We start from the raw sequence: 17,074 nt of genomic DNA, 5'->3' as shown, positions 1-17,074 counted from the left end.
TTTCAAACTTTTTAAGGTTTTTCTCAACAAAATAATGAATATTTAATGTACATAAGGTCTTCTAGTCTGATTTCAGTTTTCAAAGTTCCACACTCTGTAGATTTAATGAACTAAATAATTACATAAAAATACCAATATAACTTATACTACTAAAAATATATTCCTTTTAAATTTAATACTATAAATATTCCAATAAAATACATATTTTTAATAAATAAATATTTTTGCCTAGTCATCAGAAATTTACTAACAAATTAAAAAATCTATGAAAAGTAGCCTACACTAATTTATGTTCCAAAAGAAAAAGAAAAAAAACGTTATCACAGTAGTCCATAGCGAGACATTTCCTAGGTAATATCTGAAACATTTTAATTAAACTTACGAGTAAAAAAATTTCCATGTTTCTTGCTTAGTTCTGCCTTCGATCTAGTCCTACCCTTTTAGCTTCGATCAATTGCTCTCGACTTTTTTCCGAACATTTTTGTACTCGTTGTGCAATAATGAAAACCGTACAATTGTCAATGATTTGTCGGAAGTAAAAATTAAAGGGATGGGGACTATTAAATACTGTGCTGCGTAAAATTTACTGTTGAGTAAAAAATTATAACCCTTGTACCTAAAAAACATAGATTTATTATGATGAAAAATAAAAATAATATTGCTAGAAACAAATAGAAGTTTAGAGTGAAAATAAAAATTAAAATGAGAGAGATTTAAAAAGACTGGACACTTGTAGAAACTCTGTCACAAACAAAGTAATGTTAAAGATATTCACAATCATTTGTATCAACATCTTGTACACAAAAACAACATACACACTCGTTTATAAAAGCAACACAAGATTTCGGCTGAGGCTTAATATTGCTTATGTTCTGTATTTTACATCCTTAACTGTTGTTTACTTCTTACCACGTGTTGTCTTGCTGTTTTGAACAAGCTTTTTGCACGAAACTTAAAGCACTTTTACAACAAGGAAAGTCTATAAATCTATTTCTACAATTATATTTTTTGTTGTTTATTTCTTTTATTTACTCGCTTCAGGTTGGCTGTTACAAGTCGCTTTGTTTTTAAAGAAAATGAGCCTTAAGATGTTGTTTATGAAATAACGTGTGTTTCGCTATAAAAATTCTAAATACGTTTAAAACAAAGCTGAATGCAACCGTTGTTATATTCCTTCTAATTTTTTTATATTTTCTACTCTCTGTCTACCTAAAAATATTTTCTTCTCCATCGTACATAATAATCGTACGTAATCGTACATAAACATAATAAAACTTAGTTATCTCCATATTCATAATACTTCATTTTGAGAAGAAAAACAATCATTTTGTCGACTTACAAGGAGGTAAAAATGTTGACGAGGGAGCTAGCGTGGGTGTTAACGGTAAAGGGTAACCTTTGGAAATAACTTTTCCAACAACTTCGACTTGAAAGCCGATATCGTGAAGACGCTTGTGATCCAAGATCAGTCTTCCGTCAAATGCAAACGCTGGCTTCAACATCCTCTTGTATATCAATTCGTAGTCGAGAGTCTAAAGAGAAAAAGAAAATATATTTATACTTATGAGCACACAGTTAATAGCAAACTTGTTTAGAAATTAGACTACCTTTGTTTTCAAACTTGGTCTGGTTACGTGGATGTTCTAGTTAAAGTTTCGTTCATGTGAAATATTATACCTCAGATAGGTTAACAGCCCCCTCTCGTGTGAAATTATTAAATATTCTAATGCGCATCCATATATTGAACATTGGGAACAGCGCCAAAATAAACTTAAATGACGGGCGGCCGACCTTACTACAATCTTGGGCAAATTATATAGACGATGAAAACTTGCCAGGATTTCTCAAATTTTTAGCCTCAATTGGTCAACGTTGAGAAGAAATCATGTTATTTTGATAAGAATATTGCGCAATTGTCTTAAAAAATTGAAAACACACCTTGAATTCATCCCACTCAGTACACACAACAAGCGCATGTGAGCCATCAATGCATGTGTAAGCATCTTCATAAATCTTCACAAGTTTCTCCACTACAGAGAAAAAGATATCATTAATTTTTTTCCAATATTTTTAAAGCAATGAGATTAGAAGTTTGGTAACTAATTTCCAAGAAACTGTTTCACGACAAACTTTGCATATCCACTATATCCAATTTGTTCACATAGTTTGATGCAAACTGCTACGATTTATAATTTAATGAACAAAAATATTATTTCCGATATGATGTGAGTTGATGGGGATAATTGGAAGTTACAGGCAATTGACCTCCTTTATAATGTTGACTTACCTCTCTCTGGATCAAGTCCCAATTCTGGCTCTGTCAATTCACTAAAAACAAGAAACAAAAACTTGATCAGCTGTCATGTCTTATTCAACTATTCTAATTCATGAAGTTTTGCGCAAATTTAAATTTTGCACATAGATTTTTTTTGCGTGTTTGATTTTTGCGCACATTTAATTTTCGCGGACTCCCTACCGATAATATGCAGATAAGAAGCTTCACATCAAAGTATTCAGTGATGTCAAAAATATTTAATTTTGTGCAGAAAAAGGTGTTACGATACTTTAAATCTTCTTTTTCGTTTTTATAATTTTTTCATTTTCATTTTCGAGCACAATCAGCGACTAAAATGATAGCATGAAAATTTTGTTACTGTAGGGGCGAAATCAACACGTTTATGTAAAGGAACAATTCTGCACTTGTCGTAATATTTTGAACATAACTATAGTTTAGAATATGTATACAGTCTTTTTTGAAAAAGAATCTGGTAAAATGGAAAGCAGATGTAAAGAAAACAGTAATCTAGCTACTTGTTGCAGAACAAAATATAGAAGAGAACAAAATTTTGGTCTTGCTAAATATGGGGAAAAATTTTAATAACAAAGTGGCAAAAACAAATACGCGTACCCCAGTAGTTTAGGATATGGTGGACGTATTTTAGTGATTTCGTGTATTTAATAGTAATGACAGAAAATTCAGAATTAAAAAAACAACTTAAAAATAGTCTTTATTGCCATCGCAACGCTAGGAAATCTCCCTTTTTGTATTTCTCCAAGGTTGTTCTTGTAATTTTTACACACAGAAATAAAACATACAACCTTGTTCCAGCGAAAACACAATTTTTGAATGACAAAATATTAAAACGGATTTAAAGAAGTCGGCCTAAAGTCGTTGATTTAAACCTATCCTAAGTTTTGCACAGCAAAAATATTTTTCATACAGCTGATCTACGCAAATATTAGATGTGCGCGAAAATTCAAAAATTAAGGTATCTATCCACAAAGCTACACAAACTTGGAATGCTCAAAGATCAACGCGAAATTGCTGTATAAAATGCGAAGTGTGGTACACAGTGTCTTAAGAAAGCCTATAAGATAGCCCAAAAATTATCTCTCAATTTCACGCCTATACGGTTGCTCACTCGACACATGCAGCAAAGTGCCAGTTCATATTTGACAACGAAAAATTTCAAAGTATCAATCAAACGCTATAAAATAACGAATGGAATTAGCCAACAATTCTATTTATAGAACCTACATCATGATTTGTTCCTTTGTAACTTTAGGATCATAAATTGCCACATTTGCACCTTCATCAACCAGATACTTTGCAATGTAGATACTGGCAGATTCCCTATGAAAAAAAAAACAATAATAATTCTAAGAGGAAGTATGTAAAAATCTTTCCTAGAATATTTGTGTGTGAGAAACAGAATTCAACAAGTATCAAAAGGACCACCTAACTGTTTCAGTACCAGTTTCAAATGAAACATAAACGTTCCTGATCTGTCAATATTTCTATGTTGAATTAGAAACTCAAAATTACCTAGTATCGCCAGTGTTCTTCTTAAAAGCAAACCCAAGGAGAGAAATCTTCTTTCCGGTAACAGTATTAAATAAACAGTTGATGATCCGATTGGTAAACCGTTTGCGCTGATACTCATTCATTGCGACAACTTGATGCCAATATGCTGCAACTTCTGGTAGATGGAGAGCTTCAGCCAAATAAACTAGGTTGAGGACATCCTTTTGAAAACAACTTCCACCAAAACCTAATAAAAGAGAGAACAGCACTGTGTTAAAACAAACTTCACCTGATGGGAATAATACATGCTTTTATAAGAAATTAGTCTATTAGAAAAGGGCTAAATTTTAGCAAGTTGGAAAATCTCCAACAATAAATTTTAAAAAAACATACAAACATATGAATATCATTAACATAAAACAAAATCATAGTCCAAACCTTCCAAAAAAGCATCAAAAATAAAAGATTTTTAGGGGCAAAAAAAATATTAAGAAACATTTAAAGCTCTAATTGCAAAAGTTACGAATCTAGCTTCTATTAAGGCAATGTTTGATACTTACCCACGCTTGCCTTCAAGAATTTACTTCCAATTCTTGAATCTCTACCAACTGCGAAGGAGACCTCGTCAACATCTGCACCTGTAGCTTCACATATTGCACTGATTGCATTGATACTTGATATGCGTTGTGCAAGAAATGCATTGGCTGCCTAAAACAATAACAAATATATTAACCTTTTTTTCATTAATTTGTTACTTTTTAATTTCTAATTTTCAGCAAGAAACAACTTACCAATTTTGATAATTCAGACGACCAAGTGTTTAACTTGATAATTTTATCTTTCGGCAACCAATTCTCATAGATTTCAGCAAGGGCATCGATTGCAGCTCTACCTTCTTTTGTTTCCTCTCCACCTGTAACACGAAAATAAATAAGTTTCAAAAGAATATGTTTAACCTTTAATACAAGTTCTACACAACAAAAGCATAACAAATATACCTATTAAAACTCTGTCTGGATTTAGCAGATCTCTTATAGCAGTGCCTTCTGCCAAAAACTCTGGATTCGAGAGCACCTATAAGTTATCAAAATAAAAAAATTTAATAGCTAGTCACAAAAAATTACTAAAAAAAGATGAACTAAACATACCTGGAATTTAACATCATGCTTTTGATTAGAACATAAGATACGCTGAACACTAGAAACAAATTGAGATGTCTTAAGTTGGCTTTCCATCTTCTGGTTAGTAAATCAGCCAGTGAAATGAATTTGAAAAGATTTGCGTCACAAAAAAGTAAACAGTTCCTATTTAGTGAAGAATTCAAAGGGTGTATTTCGTAGCTAACTCATGATTCGCCTTGTAGAAATCTGTTTTTGGTACATTGTTTTTGCTTAAGTTATTATCATATTTACTGCGCATGCTTTGAAATTCATACAATACCTCTCAGCAGCTTTTACTGGGACTGTACTTTTTTCAACAATAATCTTGTTCCCTGATGCTACATTTGCAATATTGCGGGCTGCACTTTCTATATATTTCAAGTCAGGAGCTCTTCCTCTTCCCAAACCATATGTTTTTGTAGGAGTATTTACCTGCAAATAAGGAGATATAACTAATGAAATAGTAGTGTGATAATGGTATGAGTAAACAAAGATCACTTTGTTTGTAAAATAAGAACAGGTATTATTAACTGGTAATTATTACTCCAACAATAAGCACACAGATTTCAAGACACTAAATTATAGTATACTTTAAAAAAAATTTTTTCGCAAGCATTAATTTTGCTGATATGATATTAAAAATTTTGCAAATATAAATTTAGCATTTTTAAGAATTAGCAAGAAATAAATTTCGAGAATTGAATCTTTAAAAAATAAAGCATTTCACGAATTTGCCAAAAATTGTGCATTTAAAGCTCCTACAACTGCCTAAGATATCAATCCTATTCTCATGCTGAATGTTAAGCATAAAGGACTGATTCACACTTTTATAGTCTCTGGCATGATTTGGCTAGGGTTTGAACCCAAGTCCTTCCACATTGAAGGCGAACATTCTACCACAAGGCCACCAGCGAGTAAAAATAATTGTAAGTAAAGCCATATTGAATCGCTGGAGAGCTTAAAATCCTTTATGTTATTGTAGCAAAAAAATGAAGGATTTAAAGCTTCCCAGTGATTCAAACGGCTTTAGTTAGAATTATCTTTTCAATCAATTTTTTTATATATTAAATTCGCACATTAAAGTGTCACACATATTTCAAAACTTGATTGATTGTTTATTGTTTTTAAGTGCACATGGTTGAAAGCTTTTTAATTTGCAGGTTGTTGAGTTAATGTAAAAGGATTAAGTTAGCAAAACTGTTGAGTTCAAAAGCTTGTTTCTATGGATGATTTAAACCACTGCAACCAGTTATAATAAACAGGCTGTTTACGGTAACAACTATTTTTGGAGCAAGCCTAATTTTATGAAAGTAAGCTAATTCTTTATGTCTTAAAAATAAGGAATTATAAATTTGAGGAACATAGATCAAAATTTTCTTATGTAAAAGAATTTTATTTGTGATATTTTATGTAATACTGAAGTAGTAGTAGTAAGATGTAAATTTTTATTTTCAAGAATATAAAAAAAAGAATTTCCACTTAAATGGTGCAAAATCACCCTTATCTTAAAAATGAACATATAATTTTTTTGATTTATTTCAAAGTCCAAGACGAGTTATGACTATCCTAAAAATTTGAAATTCTAAAAGTTACTAGAAAGGAAAACAATGGTAATTTTTTAAGTGTCTTGTTGTTGTTTTCTAGTCACCATATTTAACGATTTTCTTGATCACTTATTCCGAGTTAAGAAGTGTCTAAGTTATATCATTTAAGCAGATAATCTCTTGACATATAAACATAATGTACCTAACTTGATCTAATATTAAATAGTGAAATAAAAAATAAACAGGTGCAAAAAAATAAATAAATAAATATTTATTCAGTTTTACTATATGTTTTCTTGTTTACGTTTATGTGCAAATAATTCATCTTTACATACTAAGATTTTACTTGTCCTAAGATTGAGTTTTACCTCAGTTAAAAGATGTTTTAATAGTGAAAGGCAATTAACTTTTTATAGAAAAATTCACTAAATATGCATACATATAAATGAAATTGTCCTTACAGAAATAAATATTAGATCTGCTTCCTGTATTGCTTTATCAATATTTGTAGAAAAAAATAAATTTCTTCCTCTGCATTCCAAAACAACATCTTCCAGTCCAGGCTAAAGGTAAAAAGTACCTGAAAGTATTATCAGGAAATAACAAAGTTTCAGGCTAAAAAAAAAACTTTATCTTCACACTGCTACATACATATATTTAGGGAAACAATAGATGATCAATTGTGTTTAATTTTTTGAATTCAAACTTTGTGTTTAAAAATAGGGGCGTATGGTACACAATCCATGTATCAGCCTTTTTTTGTTCAACTTTTTTAACTCAATTTTTTTTGAAAAGTGTGATTAATTTTTTTTTAATACAATCTAAAAACTTTTCTTTTGACAAAAGAGAAAATTAAAAAACATTTTAATCTCAAATTGGACAAATTAGATTCAATATATTGAGTAAAAAATGTATATACAGTTGAATTTAAGAATTTGGATCATGTATCTAAGGAATCTTAAAATTTAAAAACTTTTTAAAATTAGGCTTTTTAGTAAATAGAAGCACTCCATGTGGAAATGTTTAGCATGTATTTATTAGTTAAGGCTAGTCTCACATTATAAATTGTATATATATTATTATTAGTTATCATGCCAATAGAAAAAATTGGAAGATGTGAAGAATCAAGTTTCATGTAAACCATTCTGATTTCCACAGTTCTATGGATAATGATAATGATATAATTTTATTATTATTATTTTTTTATCTTCAAACTTTGGATGAGTTCTTGCCAATATATTGTATTTTAATTCAGATATTTGTAGTTATTGCTTAATTAATTAATAATGCTTTTTTGCAAGAGTTTTAACATGAGAGATCTGCCTTTTCCATCAACTGAAAGTGACATTATGTAGAGGAGATTTTAAATTTTACATTCATTGTGTATGTGAATGTGTGTGTAAATAACCACATGAAAACAGTTGGCTGTAAAATCATATATCAAATAACTTTTGCTTCAAACATCATATCTCCCTATTTTGCTTACGCCAGATAACTATATAAATTATTCAGTTAATTAATTATGCAAGGAAGGTTGTTTAACACACAGATAGTCAAATAAAACAGCTCACGCGTATTGTCAAGTTCAAAGAGTTGTTTTAAAAATCTTAGTCAGCTTCACCTACCTCGTATATTGGAAGCTCTTTGGAATTCCAGGCGTCTATGCGAGACTGGCTAAGATCAACTACATGAACTTGTATATGAGGGCATTTTTGAGCGATAATACTACACGTGGGTCCACCGACATATCCAGCTCCTATACAAGCAATCCTTTTGACTGGACTCATGTCGCTTTAAATTTTGGAATGTTTACGTTTTTCTCGATCAATGTTTTTAACAAAGAACAACACGATTCCACTTCTCGTGGTTACACACCCATAAATAAAATTAAAATAGCACGTTATATTTCTCCTAGTGTCCACGGGTCCACGGAGTAATTTAAAGACGGTGGCTGCTATTTTGCAGACCAGGAATGCTGACTTTTTGTTCTATTTTGAAGCTAACCAAATATATTCTGTAAACAAAATAAACTGCCTAATATTAGTGTTTTGCAAGAAAAACTGAAAATTTACATTTCAAAAATAAATAACGCTCAACACTCTCATACTATTAAAAAGACCTATGTTCCGTAAAGTATCAAGTTTTTATTTTTTTCTCAGAATTCGACTGCTAGCTAAGCTAGCCTGAAACGACTAAAAGCTAGCCCAGCAATACATGTGTTAAGCTTCTATATAACATGTAGGATTAAACTTTTTTGTTGCCAAAATTTTAAAATTAGTTTTTAAAACTTTTCTTCTTATTGGTATTTGTTTATACTCTGGAGATCAATATTTTTACGTGGCAGACCTAGCAAGTTGTTAATGTATGCTATGCGAACTTTCTACCCTTTTGCTTTTTTTGATTGTTTTTTGTTACAAAATATTGTGTGTTTTGTGTGTGTCAAATGTAGAGCCCATGAAGTCCAGTAGACGTATAATTTCTTGTATTTTTTCAGTTTAGGGTAAAATGTCAAACTTGCATTATATATTTGTGCTTTTCTTGTTTGGATTATGAAACCACAAGTTGGTAGCTATAAATAAAAGATTCTATTGATTTGGTTGTTATGTGGTTATGGATCAGATGATCAAATCATATGTTATCTTACTTTTGCAATACTCTTTTGTGGTCTTCCTTTACATGTGCATGCTAGGGTCAAGAGTGATGCTCTTACCAGCATCTGGCGTACTTCTTCTGCGCAGCAGGCTAAAGCAGTGATGATGTTGTTATTGTATCTTCTAATTTAGTTCCATGCTCTTTCTGCATAGCTAAAAAAGTTTTGTGAGTTTTTTTATTGTTAGTGGCAATTTTATCACTCAACCTCGTCTCTCTGAGCAGACCGGCTTAATTTCAACAATTGGTACTAATCACCATAGCCCTGGGTTAACCCAAGCCATGTGAGGGAAATTGTGGAGATGGCACACTGTGTGGGCCGTTGGATGTTGCTGGGAGTTGTCTAGTGGAGCGTGGGCCCTACTAATTAGGTCAGCATAGCTCAAAATGAGCATTAAGTACTCCAGGACCCTCCATCTAAGCCATAGCCCCTCCTGAAAATAATAGACAGGGTATACCCCTCGATATTTGTGAGGCTAGCCATGTACGTCTTTTTAGGCAATAAGTAACTAAGCTATGTGCTAAGCTATTGCTAACAACATAGTAGTTCGCAGCAGCAATCCCTGAGCAATAATTTGCTGATGCGATAAAGTGAAGCGTAGGCAATTTTGAAAATATAATTTAAATATTAACAGTATCTAGCGTAATTATTTTTTTACTTCAACCATGGTAACTGAGCGAAACTTGTGAATTATTTTCACACAAAAGAATAAATTGGATAAATTGTTAGAAAAAGAAACTAAAAATAAACAGAACAAAATAAATTTTTTATTTAATGATTTCGGGTACCATATTAAATTGATTGTTTTTAACGCTCGCATTATGTCTGTGGAAGGCAGTGCTTTAAAGTTGCAAGCATCAACCTAAAAAACTTATCACAATAAACTATTTAACATTAGTATGCTGCTTATTCAGAAAGTCAGATAACACATTAAGCAAGTGGATCTGAGCAGCCTCTGCAGTTTTTTGCGGTTGCGAAATGAAACCGCGCCAGCAATTGCCGATTGCCGTCGCTAATTTCGAAGGCTGAACTAACTTATGTTCCAAGGTTTGTGGGTTAGATCTGCAGCACTGGAGATCTAACCCACAACTGGAAGTTATTTTTATAGATTTAATAATTTTTACATAAGTTAGTTCTTTTTTGCTTAAGTAACATACTTGTGGAAAAACTTTTACCCTTGTTGTTATTTTGGAAAAAAGGGAAAAAAGCCCTACAATTTAGCAAAAAGCACCTTGGAAAAAAATTTAGGACTCAAGTCAAAAGTGCTCTTGTCAAGCAGTTTTTTATTGATGATTTTGAACAGATTTTGAACAAAGGGATTCGCTTCTGTGACCCATAAAGAATTAATAAAACTATATTTAGCCTTTGGTAAAAAAGTGTACATATATAAATGGGAGAATGAGTTAGACTAAAGACCTAATTAAAAAATTTCTTATTAGCTGGATCTCACAGATTGTGGTTTTACAATCCTCTTACTTCTAAACCTTAGGATTGGGTACTTTTTGAGTTGTTTTGCAACAATAAGATTTGAGAATGAGGTGTAATTTTTTTTAATTAACATGCTTTAGGTATTTTAGGGATCACATAAAAAAGGACTCACATCTAAGTATGTGACATGAAATTTAATTATTTTATTTTTACATATTTTAACATTTACATCTTCATAAGTGTTATAAGATTGATAATTGCATGAATTCAAAGGATACAGAAGATATATATTCTATGCATGCAGTTTGATTTTTAGAAAAATGTGGCTGGTACTAATAGTGGTTTATATGTTATGTGGTTTACCTCACTAGTTTCGAGGGATATACCGTCCTAATTGGTGGTGATGGACTCCAAAGGTGGTTCTGGAGTGTTTAAAGCTCCAATTTTAGTTGCAGAAATTTCTGCCCAATTAGACAATAGCCTTAGGTGGGAATCAAACCCAAGACCTCTCCAGGTAAGTCGGTAGACTCATGTTAGCAGTAGTGTGCTGTGAAGAACTTCATAGGATATATAAAAAAAGAGACAGTATACACAGTATATTTTACAAACTTTAAGGAACACTTTTTAGTATGTTCTTCACTTCTGCTACTACTACTGCTACTGGGCTGGTCAAAAAGGCTGGGAAAGCTGGATGCATTATTAAACCATTTTTTCAGACAGAAAAACTTTCGCATATTTTTCCATTAATTTTTTTTCAAAAATTTAGAAATTATATATTTGAAAAGCAACAAAATTTGTGTACAATCATTGTAAGAATCGTCAATTATGCGCAAAATCTTGCTTTTCCTCCTTCTTTTCTTTCATCTATATTATAATACCCGTATACGTCTGTCCGTCCGTCTGTCTGTCACGCAAATAGGTAGCTTAGCTGCGATGGGTGAACCCGTGGATTTTTCCACGGGCTAACGACTAGTTAATTATATTCTCATTGAAAAGGTATATTCGTTTTCAACAAATGGTTGTTTGTTAAAAATACTTGCCCGAATTATGCATTTTGTCCGAATGTTTTTCTCGTTGATCTTTTATTGTTTGTTTCCTTTGCCTTTTTTAGGCCTTACTTTTTACTCAAAAGTGTTGTCTATTTCATCAAAAATTTTTTTAATTATTCCTGCCTTTGATAGAAGCAACCGCATAAAATTGCATAGAAAAATACGAAGATACGATATTTCTCAAAAGTTCTGAGTTTCTTTTACAAATTTTTTCATTGATTCCAAAATCGAATCAAAGTGTCTATGAGATTATTTAAATATAAAATTTAATTTTTTTTTCAGGTAGCTATAAATTTGCATTTACGCAAGCGCAAACGCAAGCAACATACGCATGCGCAATTTTTATTTTAAAAGTCTGACACAGGATGGTCACATTTGCCCATGAGAACGCAGGAAAACATAAACAAAGAAAGGAAAAAGAGAATAAACATAAAACGGTATTTACGACATTCTATAGTCGCGATCTAAAGTAAAAAATCAGCATAATAGTCCAGTCGTTAAGTGTTTTGACCTGGAAAAAAATGATATAGAGCTGAAACTTGGCACACTTACTCCATTTTATATGTAGATTACCAGAAAAAAAAGCCCCATCGATAGCATTTGTAGAAAATGAGATATGCGCCATTTTTAAAAATGGTGGATTTCCAAATTTTTCAGAAAACGAAAGCTGGTAAATTCGAAAACTAATTAAACTATTGAAAAGAACTTTCGATTTGGAACAAAAAATATTATTACATCGACTTACAAAAATCATTAATTGTGGGGGGGGGGGGGGGGAGGGGGTTAGGTAATTTTCTGAAGAAAAAAAAAATTAGAAAGAACCCGACAATGCATACAGTTATTTTCTAATTTATCAATGCTAGATATTTAGATCTATTTTTAGTTTTTTTTCAGTTATTTTACTTATAAAAGGTCAGAAAAGAAGTTTGCTTTATTTATATCCCAGACCATTCGAATCACAAGTTTAGAATTTATCGAATTCCAGTTTCGAATGTTTCGTTTATTTAGTGATTAAGATAGTTGGTAAAAGACTGTGCACGTAGAAAACGGAAGAATTGATAGATAAGAATAGAATATAAAAGAATAGTTTTTTAAATAGAAAACTGAAAAGTATAGATGGAACAATGGCTTCAAACATGGAATCTTCATACACGTCAGTCTGGTAGATATAATTATTCTATTATTGCATGATATGAAAGAATTGATTGAAAGTGAAATCAATCCTGGCGACAAGTATCCGTCTTTTTTTTATAAGATTTCTTAAATTATCTCAGAAGCGAGGATGAGGTGTTCTTAATATTTTCTTCACTTCGACCTGCGTAAACATTGAATTCTCATTAGAAAAGATTCAAAAAAAAGAAACTTTGGACATACGAGCCTCGTGATTTTCTAAACATTTTGGTTTTTTTGGAGTTTCGTTTTCTTAAACTTTGTTCTTATATAAAAAAACGTGTAAGGTAAATTTATTTTTATCAAGCAGGACCGAAGAAGAATGTTCGTTACACGCTGAAGAAGAAGGAGAAAGATACTGCGTTGAAAAGTGTGTCATCTGTTTGAAAGGATTTAACTCATCTATGCCTGAAGTGAATGTCTTATCGAAAGGACTCGAAAATTTGCTTAAACTTAGTAAAAAACGAGAAATGCCTTCATTATACAAATACCTCCTTGAAATGCGAAAAAGTGGTGGAAGGGTTTCGGTGCATCATGAATGTCGGAGAAAATTCACTGATACTAGGAAAAAAAACTCAAACAATTTGCCTGCTAAGAAGTTGCGATCATCTTTAGATGCACCTAAGTTCGATTGGAAACAGCAAATGGGGCTGGAAAATTGAAAATTCTCAAATGATGCCAATAAAGACAGATAAACAAGTCGCCCCTGATAGCCTCCTAAAAATTATTAAATGCAACTGCAAGGATACTTCGAAGTCACCCTGTTCAACAAATTTGTGTTCGTGCAGAAAACATGGTCTGAGCTGTATGCAGTCTTGTGGAGAATGTCACGGTGAAACATGTGAAAATAAAGAGGTCCGCTCTCTATAATTTTTAAAGGTAAATCTCTTATAAGGAGTCAGTTCAGCAAAAAAGTCAGCCTTTATCTTATTAATCACTTTTTTTTAGGTATTCGATGGTGATAGTAACGTCGAAGATGATTTGGAAGATGAAGAAGAGAATAGAAACATTTTTGATATATTTGATGCATTTTGATTTTACATAATTTGTATACAAATATTTACTTTTTTAAGATGAAAACTATTAAAGAAAGTCCATGACTTTAAAAATATTGATTTTTGAGAGTTGGGTTGATAATACTTTTTGTTCTAAATTGACTGGTTCTCGAATTGACCAACTTTCGTTTTCTCGAAAATTTGGAAATCCACCATTTTTAAAAATGGCGCATATCTCATTTTCTACAAATGCTATCGATGGGGCTTTTTTTTCTGGTAATCTACATATTAAAAGGAGTAAGTGTGCCAAGTTTCAGCTCTATATCATTTTTTTCCAGGTCAGTGTGTTTTTTTTACTTTAACGACTGGACTATAAAGCCGCTTTAAAAAGTTCTTCATTTGTCAAAAGCAACTTTCTTTCAGTTTTTCTTCTAAAAATTCAATTTTCAGTAGAATTTCTGATTTCAAATTATCACAGTTTTCGTAGCTATTTTTATTCTTGAGAATATTCTTGCATGTGTTACTGTACTGTAAACGTAGACTCAAACGCAAGGATATATCAAAACTTTTCGATATTCTTCCTTTATGTTTGCGTCAAAGGTGTTCACACAGCAGTCGCCTTTCTACCCGCCATTGGCTACGCCCTGAAATTTATCAATATTGGGTAGGAAGTCCCCTGATTAGATCTCTTTTGGAATATTCTATCCATCTGTTAGGTAATACCAAGTTTAAATAATTGATAGCGTTTACCATTACAGGGGAGGAAAAATTGTCGTTCAGTGAAGTATGAAACATCGGACATGTTGCTTAGTAAATTCAGAATAGAATTAATTAATATTTGATATATTTGGTAGACTTGTGGTTTAATTTATACCATATATTATTTATATAGTTAATTTTTATCTTTCACTTGCAAACGTTATTCTTAATACACACAGCGAGATATACAGCTTCATAATATATTTTATATTGGATTTGCACAAGTTATCTGTATACAAATAAAGTATAGTGTTTGAATAGTGTTTGAATATGTTATCGTTTTAGCCTGCTTAAAAGTAAAGTAGAAAATATTATGTTTTAACAAAATTCTCAAGACGAAGAGGAAACAACAAAAATTATGACAAGATGGGTGCATTTTCTCACAAAGTTACACATTCGTACGAAATACTCTTTCGTAGCTAGTTTTGTGTTTATCTTCTATCTGTTTTATATAACATTGACTCCACGGAGAAGAGCAGGTCCGTCTTACACGATTACCACTAACATCATAGAAGGAAGAAAGTACACCTTGAATGTTCGAGAGAAACTCCCTAATAATTACAACTTAACTGTGGTGTTGTTGCATGGAGAAAGGTTGGACTCTACAGTTTGGGAAGAAATAAAAACGCAGGAAATTTTATATAAGAAAGGCTATAGGAGCGTGGCCATAGATTTGCCAGGACACGGGTTTTCACGCCGGTACAAACCTCCGAAAGAAGAATTCGAGAAAGCTTTTATTTTAGAGACACTTTTAAAGGAGTTGAAAGCAACCGATGCTGTACTTGTAGCTCCTTCGATGAGTGGTTCCTATGCATTACCTATAATCGTGAGAGGTTCGTTAAAGTTAAAAGGATTTGTCCCTATTTCTCCATATTCTGTTGGAAATTATCTCATTGCGGAGTACTCCAGCTTAAAAATACCGACCATGATTATATACGGAGTTGCCGATAAGATTTACGGAGAGACGTCGGCAAGAACGTTGCAACATATTCCGGACAGTAAAATACACGTTATAAACGATGGTAGCCACGCATGCTATTTGCAAAACCCGGACGAATTTCACGAAGTTCTAACAAATTTCTTGTCTGAAGTCGAGCTAGGGACGTTTGATTTGACAAGAAAAGATAATACGCTAAAATTAAAGTCTTTTTAAATTGTTTTTTTTTCTATGTTTGTATATTTTTATATAAAATTTACTAGTTTATCTTAGATGTTTATATTAAAATCTCTGCTTCATTTTTTAATTTTTATATTCATTTAAATTCATTAACAAGAAAATGCCTAAATGAAAACGATAGAAACAAAAAAACAACAACAAGTAATCGAACTCTAAGACCTGCTGAAATCTGTTCGCATGAAAACAGATTCATTCAGCCATTGCATTATATTCTTGTCAAATCTTGCCATTCTTTTTAGCAAAAGAACATTGGTATAGACATATATTCTTTTTAGCAGAAGAGCCTGGATTTTTTTTATAAATAAAAGAATAAATGCAACCTCCATAATGTGTTTTTTGCAACCTTGTCCCTAGTATTTATTTTGAAAAATATAGTGAAAATGGAAGGTTATGTAGAGCTATCACTATTTTTCACTTTTAGGTCATTCACACCCCTAAAAAGCTCCCTAACTAAAGCATAAAACATAATTTAGTGGCTCAGATTTTCTAGCTAAATAAAGAGGGTGCCGATAAGCCGCAAACGCGAGCGAGTTCGGGCGACTTTTCGAATTAAATTGACGGTTGTCGGCCGAAACCGCCCGCACTTTCCCGAACACGCCCGAACTCGCCTGGAACATTCCCGAAATGCAACACCTTCTAACATAAACATGGCGGACGACAGTTAAAAGAATGCGTTTGAAGAGAAAGGAGTTAATAAAGTTTATATATAAGTTATCACGTAAGTTAACTTCGCTATCACATAGTTAGTTCATTTTAATTTTTATACTTTTTTAAATAATTCTTCGAGAGTCATTTGTGGTGAATCTTTTTTTTTGGGCATTGTTCGGGACTATGCGGGTTTTTTCAGGCAAATACCCGACCTTTTTTCAAAAAGCCGAACTCGCCCGAAAACGCCCGCACTTTTTACGGCGTATGCGGCTTATCGGCACCCTCGTGCTAAATATACCAAACTAGGTGCCATATTTTTAAGTAAAAAGACTGTGAGCATATATAAGATGCACATGTAAAGTTTTTCATATATATATATAATCATGCCCTGTTGGTCTAATGGCTATGACACTCATGCAAATGAGAGATCCAGGTTCAAATCCTGGACAGGGCTAGGAAAAACATAATTATCTTGCACTTACAACAACCAGGTAAATGTTTCGCCTTTTTCGTGGACTTCTCTAATTATTTCTATATCTTGACTTTTTAATGTTGTTGTCATTGGAACCTAGTTAACTTTTAATCTCAGATTTATTAAAAATTGATAGTTTTTTTGGCGTTATGACCGATTGTTTAAATATTTGTATTGGCACATAATTCTGCTAACATGATTCACTGTATATATATTG

General features: G+C 32.0%; 3 protein-coding genes across 3 annotated transcripts; 2 read left to right on the top strand and 1 right to left on the bottom strand.

Annotated features, from left to right (window-relative positions):
- Positions 1-8,391, bottom strand: LOC130642062 (UDP-glucose 6-dehydrogenase-like). The gene is made up of 12 exons (XM_057449132.1): positions 8,135-8,391; positions 6,971-7,072; positions 5,246-5,397; positions 4,954-5,002; positions 4,804-4,879; positions 4,597-4,718; positions 4,366-4,513; positions 3,827-4,052; positions 3,539-3,634; positions 2,288-2,328; positions 1,939-2,030; positions 1-1,532 (listed from the first exon to the last, which is right to left on the bottom strand). The coding sequence occupies exons 1-12, from the start codon at positions 8,294-8,296 to the stop codon at positions 1,323-1,325; spliced, it is 1,476 nt and encodes a 491-aa protein (XP_057305115.1). The 5' UTR covers positions 8,297-8,391; the 3' UTR covers positions 1-1,322.
- A 4,016-nt stretch (positions 8,392-12,407) lies between these two features.
- LOC130642065 (uncharacterized) lies at positions 12,408-13,914 on the top strand. Its single transcript, XM_057449134.1, has 2 exons — positions 12,408-13,661; positions 13,755-13,914. Exons 1-2 carry the CDS (start codon positions 13,422-13,424, stop codon positions 13,839-13,841), a joined length of 327 nt encoding a protein of 108 aa, XP_057305117.1. The 5' UTR covers positions 12,408-13,421; the 3' UTR covers positions 13,842-13,914.
- Positions 13,915-14,803: 889 nt separating this feature from the next.
- On the top strand, positions 14,804-15,804 carry LOC130642064 (protein ABHD14A-like). Its single transcript, XM_057449133.1, has one exon. It carries the CDS (start codon positions 14,919-14,921, stop codon positions 15,711-15,713), a length of 795 nt encoding a protein of 264 aa, XP_057305116.1. The 5' UTR covers positions 14,804-14,918; the 3' UTR covers positions 15,714-15,804.
- Positions 15,805-17,074: the final 1,270 nt, after the last annotated feature.

The sequence above is a fragment of the Hydractinia symbiolongicarpus genome, chromosome 4, assembly GCF_029227915.1.
Source record: "Hydractinia symbiolongicarpus strain clone_291-10 chromosome 4, HSymV2.1, whole genome shotgun sequence".
Classification (NCBI taxonomy): Eukaryota; Metazoa; Cnidaria; class Hydrozoa; order Anthoathecata; family Hydractiniidae; genus Hydractinia; species Hydractinia symbiolongicarpus.
Note: the sequence above shows the minus strand (reverse complement) of the source record. Positions and strands in the feature narration are given on the sequence as shown.

What these genes read in the sequence shown, in the direction of transcription:
- LOC130642062 (XM_057449132.1), bottom strand. Translation starts at nt 8,296, where the DNA reads ATGAGTCCAGTCAAAAGGATTGCTTGTATAGGAGCTGGATATGTCGGT. An exon ending in CCAGTAAAAGCTGCTGAGAG is followed by an intron (nt 5,003 to 5,245) that starts GTATTGTATGAA and finishes ATTTGTTTCTAG; the next exon opens with TGTTCAGCGTATCTTATGTT. An exon ending in AGCATGATGTTAAATTCCAG is followed by an intron (nt 4,880 to 4,953) that starts GTATGTTTAGTT and finishes GATAACTTATAG; the next exon opens with GTGCTCTCGAATCCAGAGTT.
- LOC130642065 (XM_057449134.1), top strand. Translation starts at nt 13,422, where the DNA reads ATGCACCTAAGTTCGATTGGAAACAGCAAATGGGGCTGGAAAATTGAA. An exon ending in AAACATGTGAAAATAAAGAG is followed by an intron (nt 13,662 to 13,754) that starts GTCCGCTCTCTA and finishes ACTTTTTTTTAG; the next exon opens with GTATTCGATGGTGATAGTAA.
- LOC130642064 (XM_057449133.1), top strand. Translation starts at nt 14,919, where the DNA reads ATGACAAGATGGGTGCATTTTCTCACAAAGTTACACATTCGTACGAAA.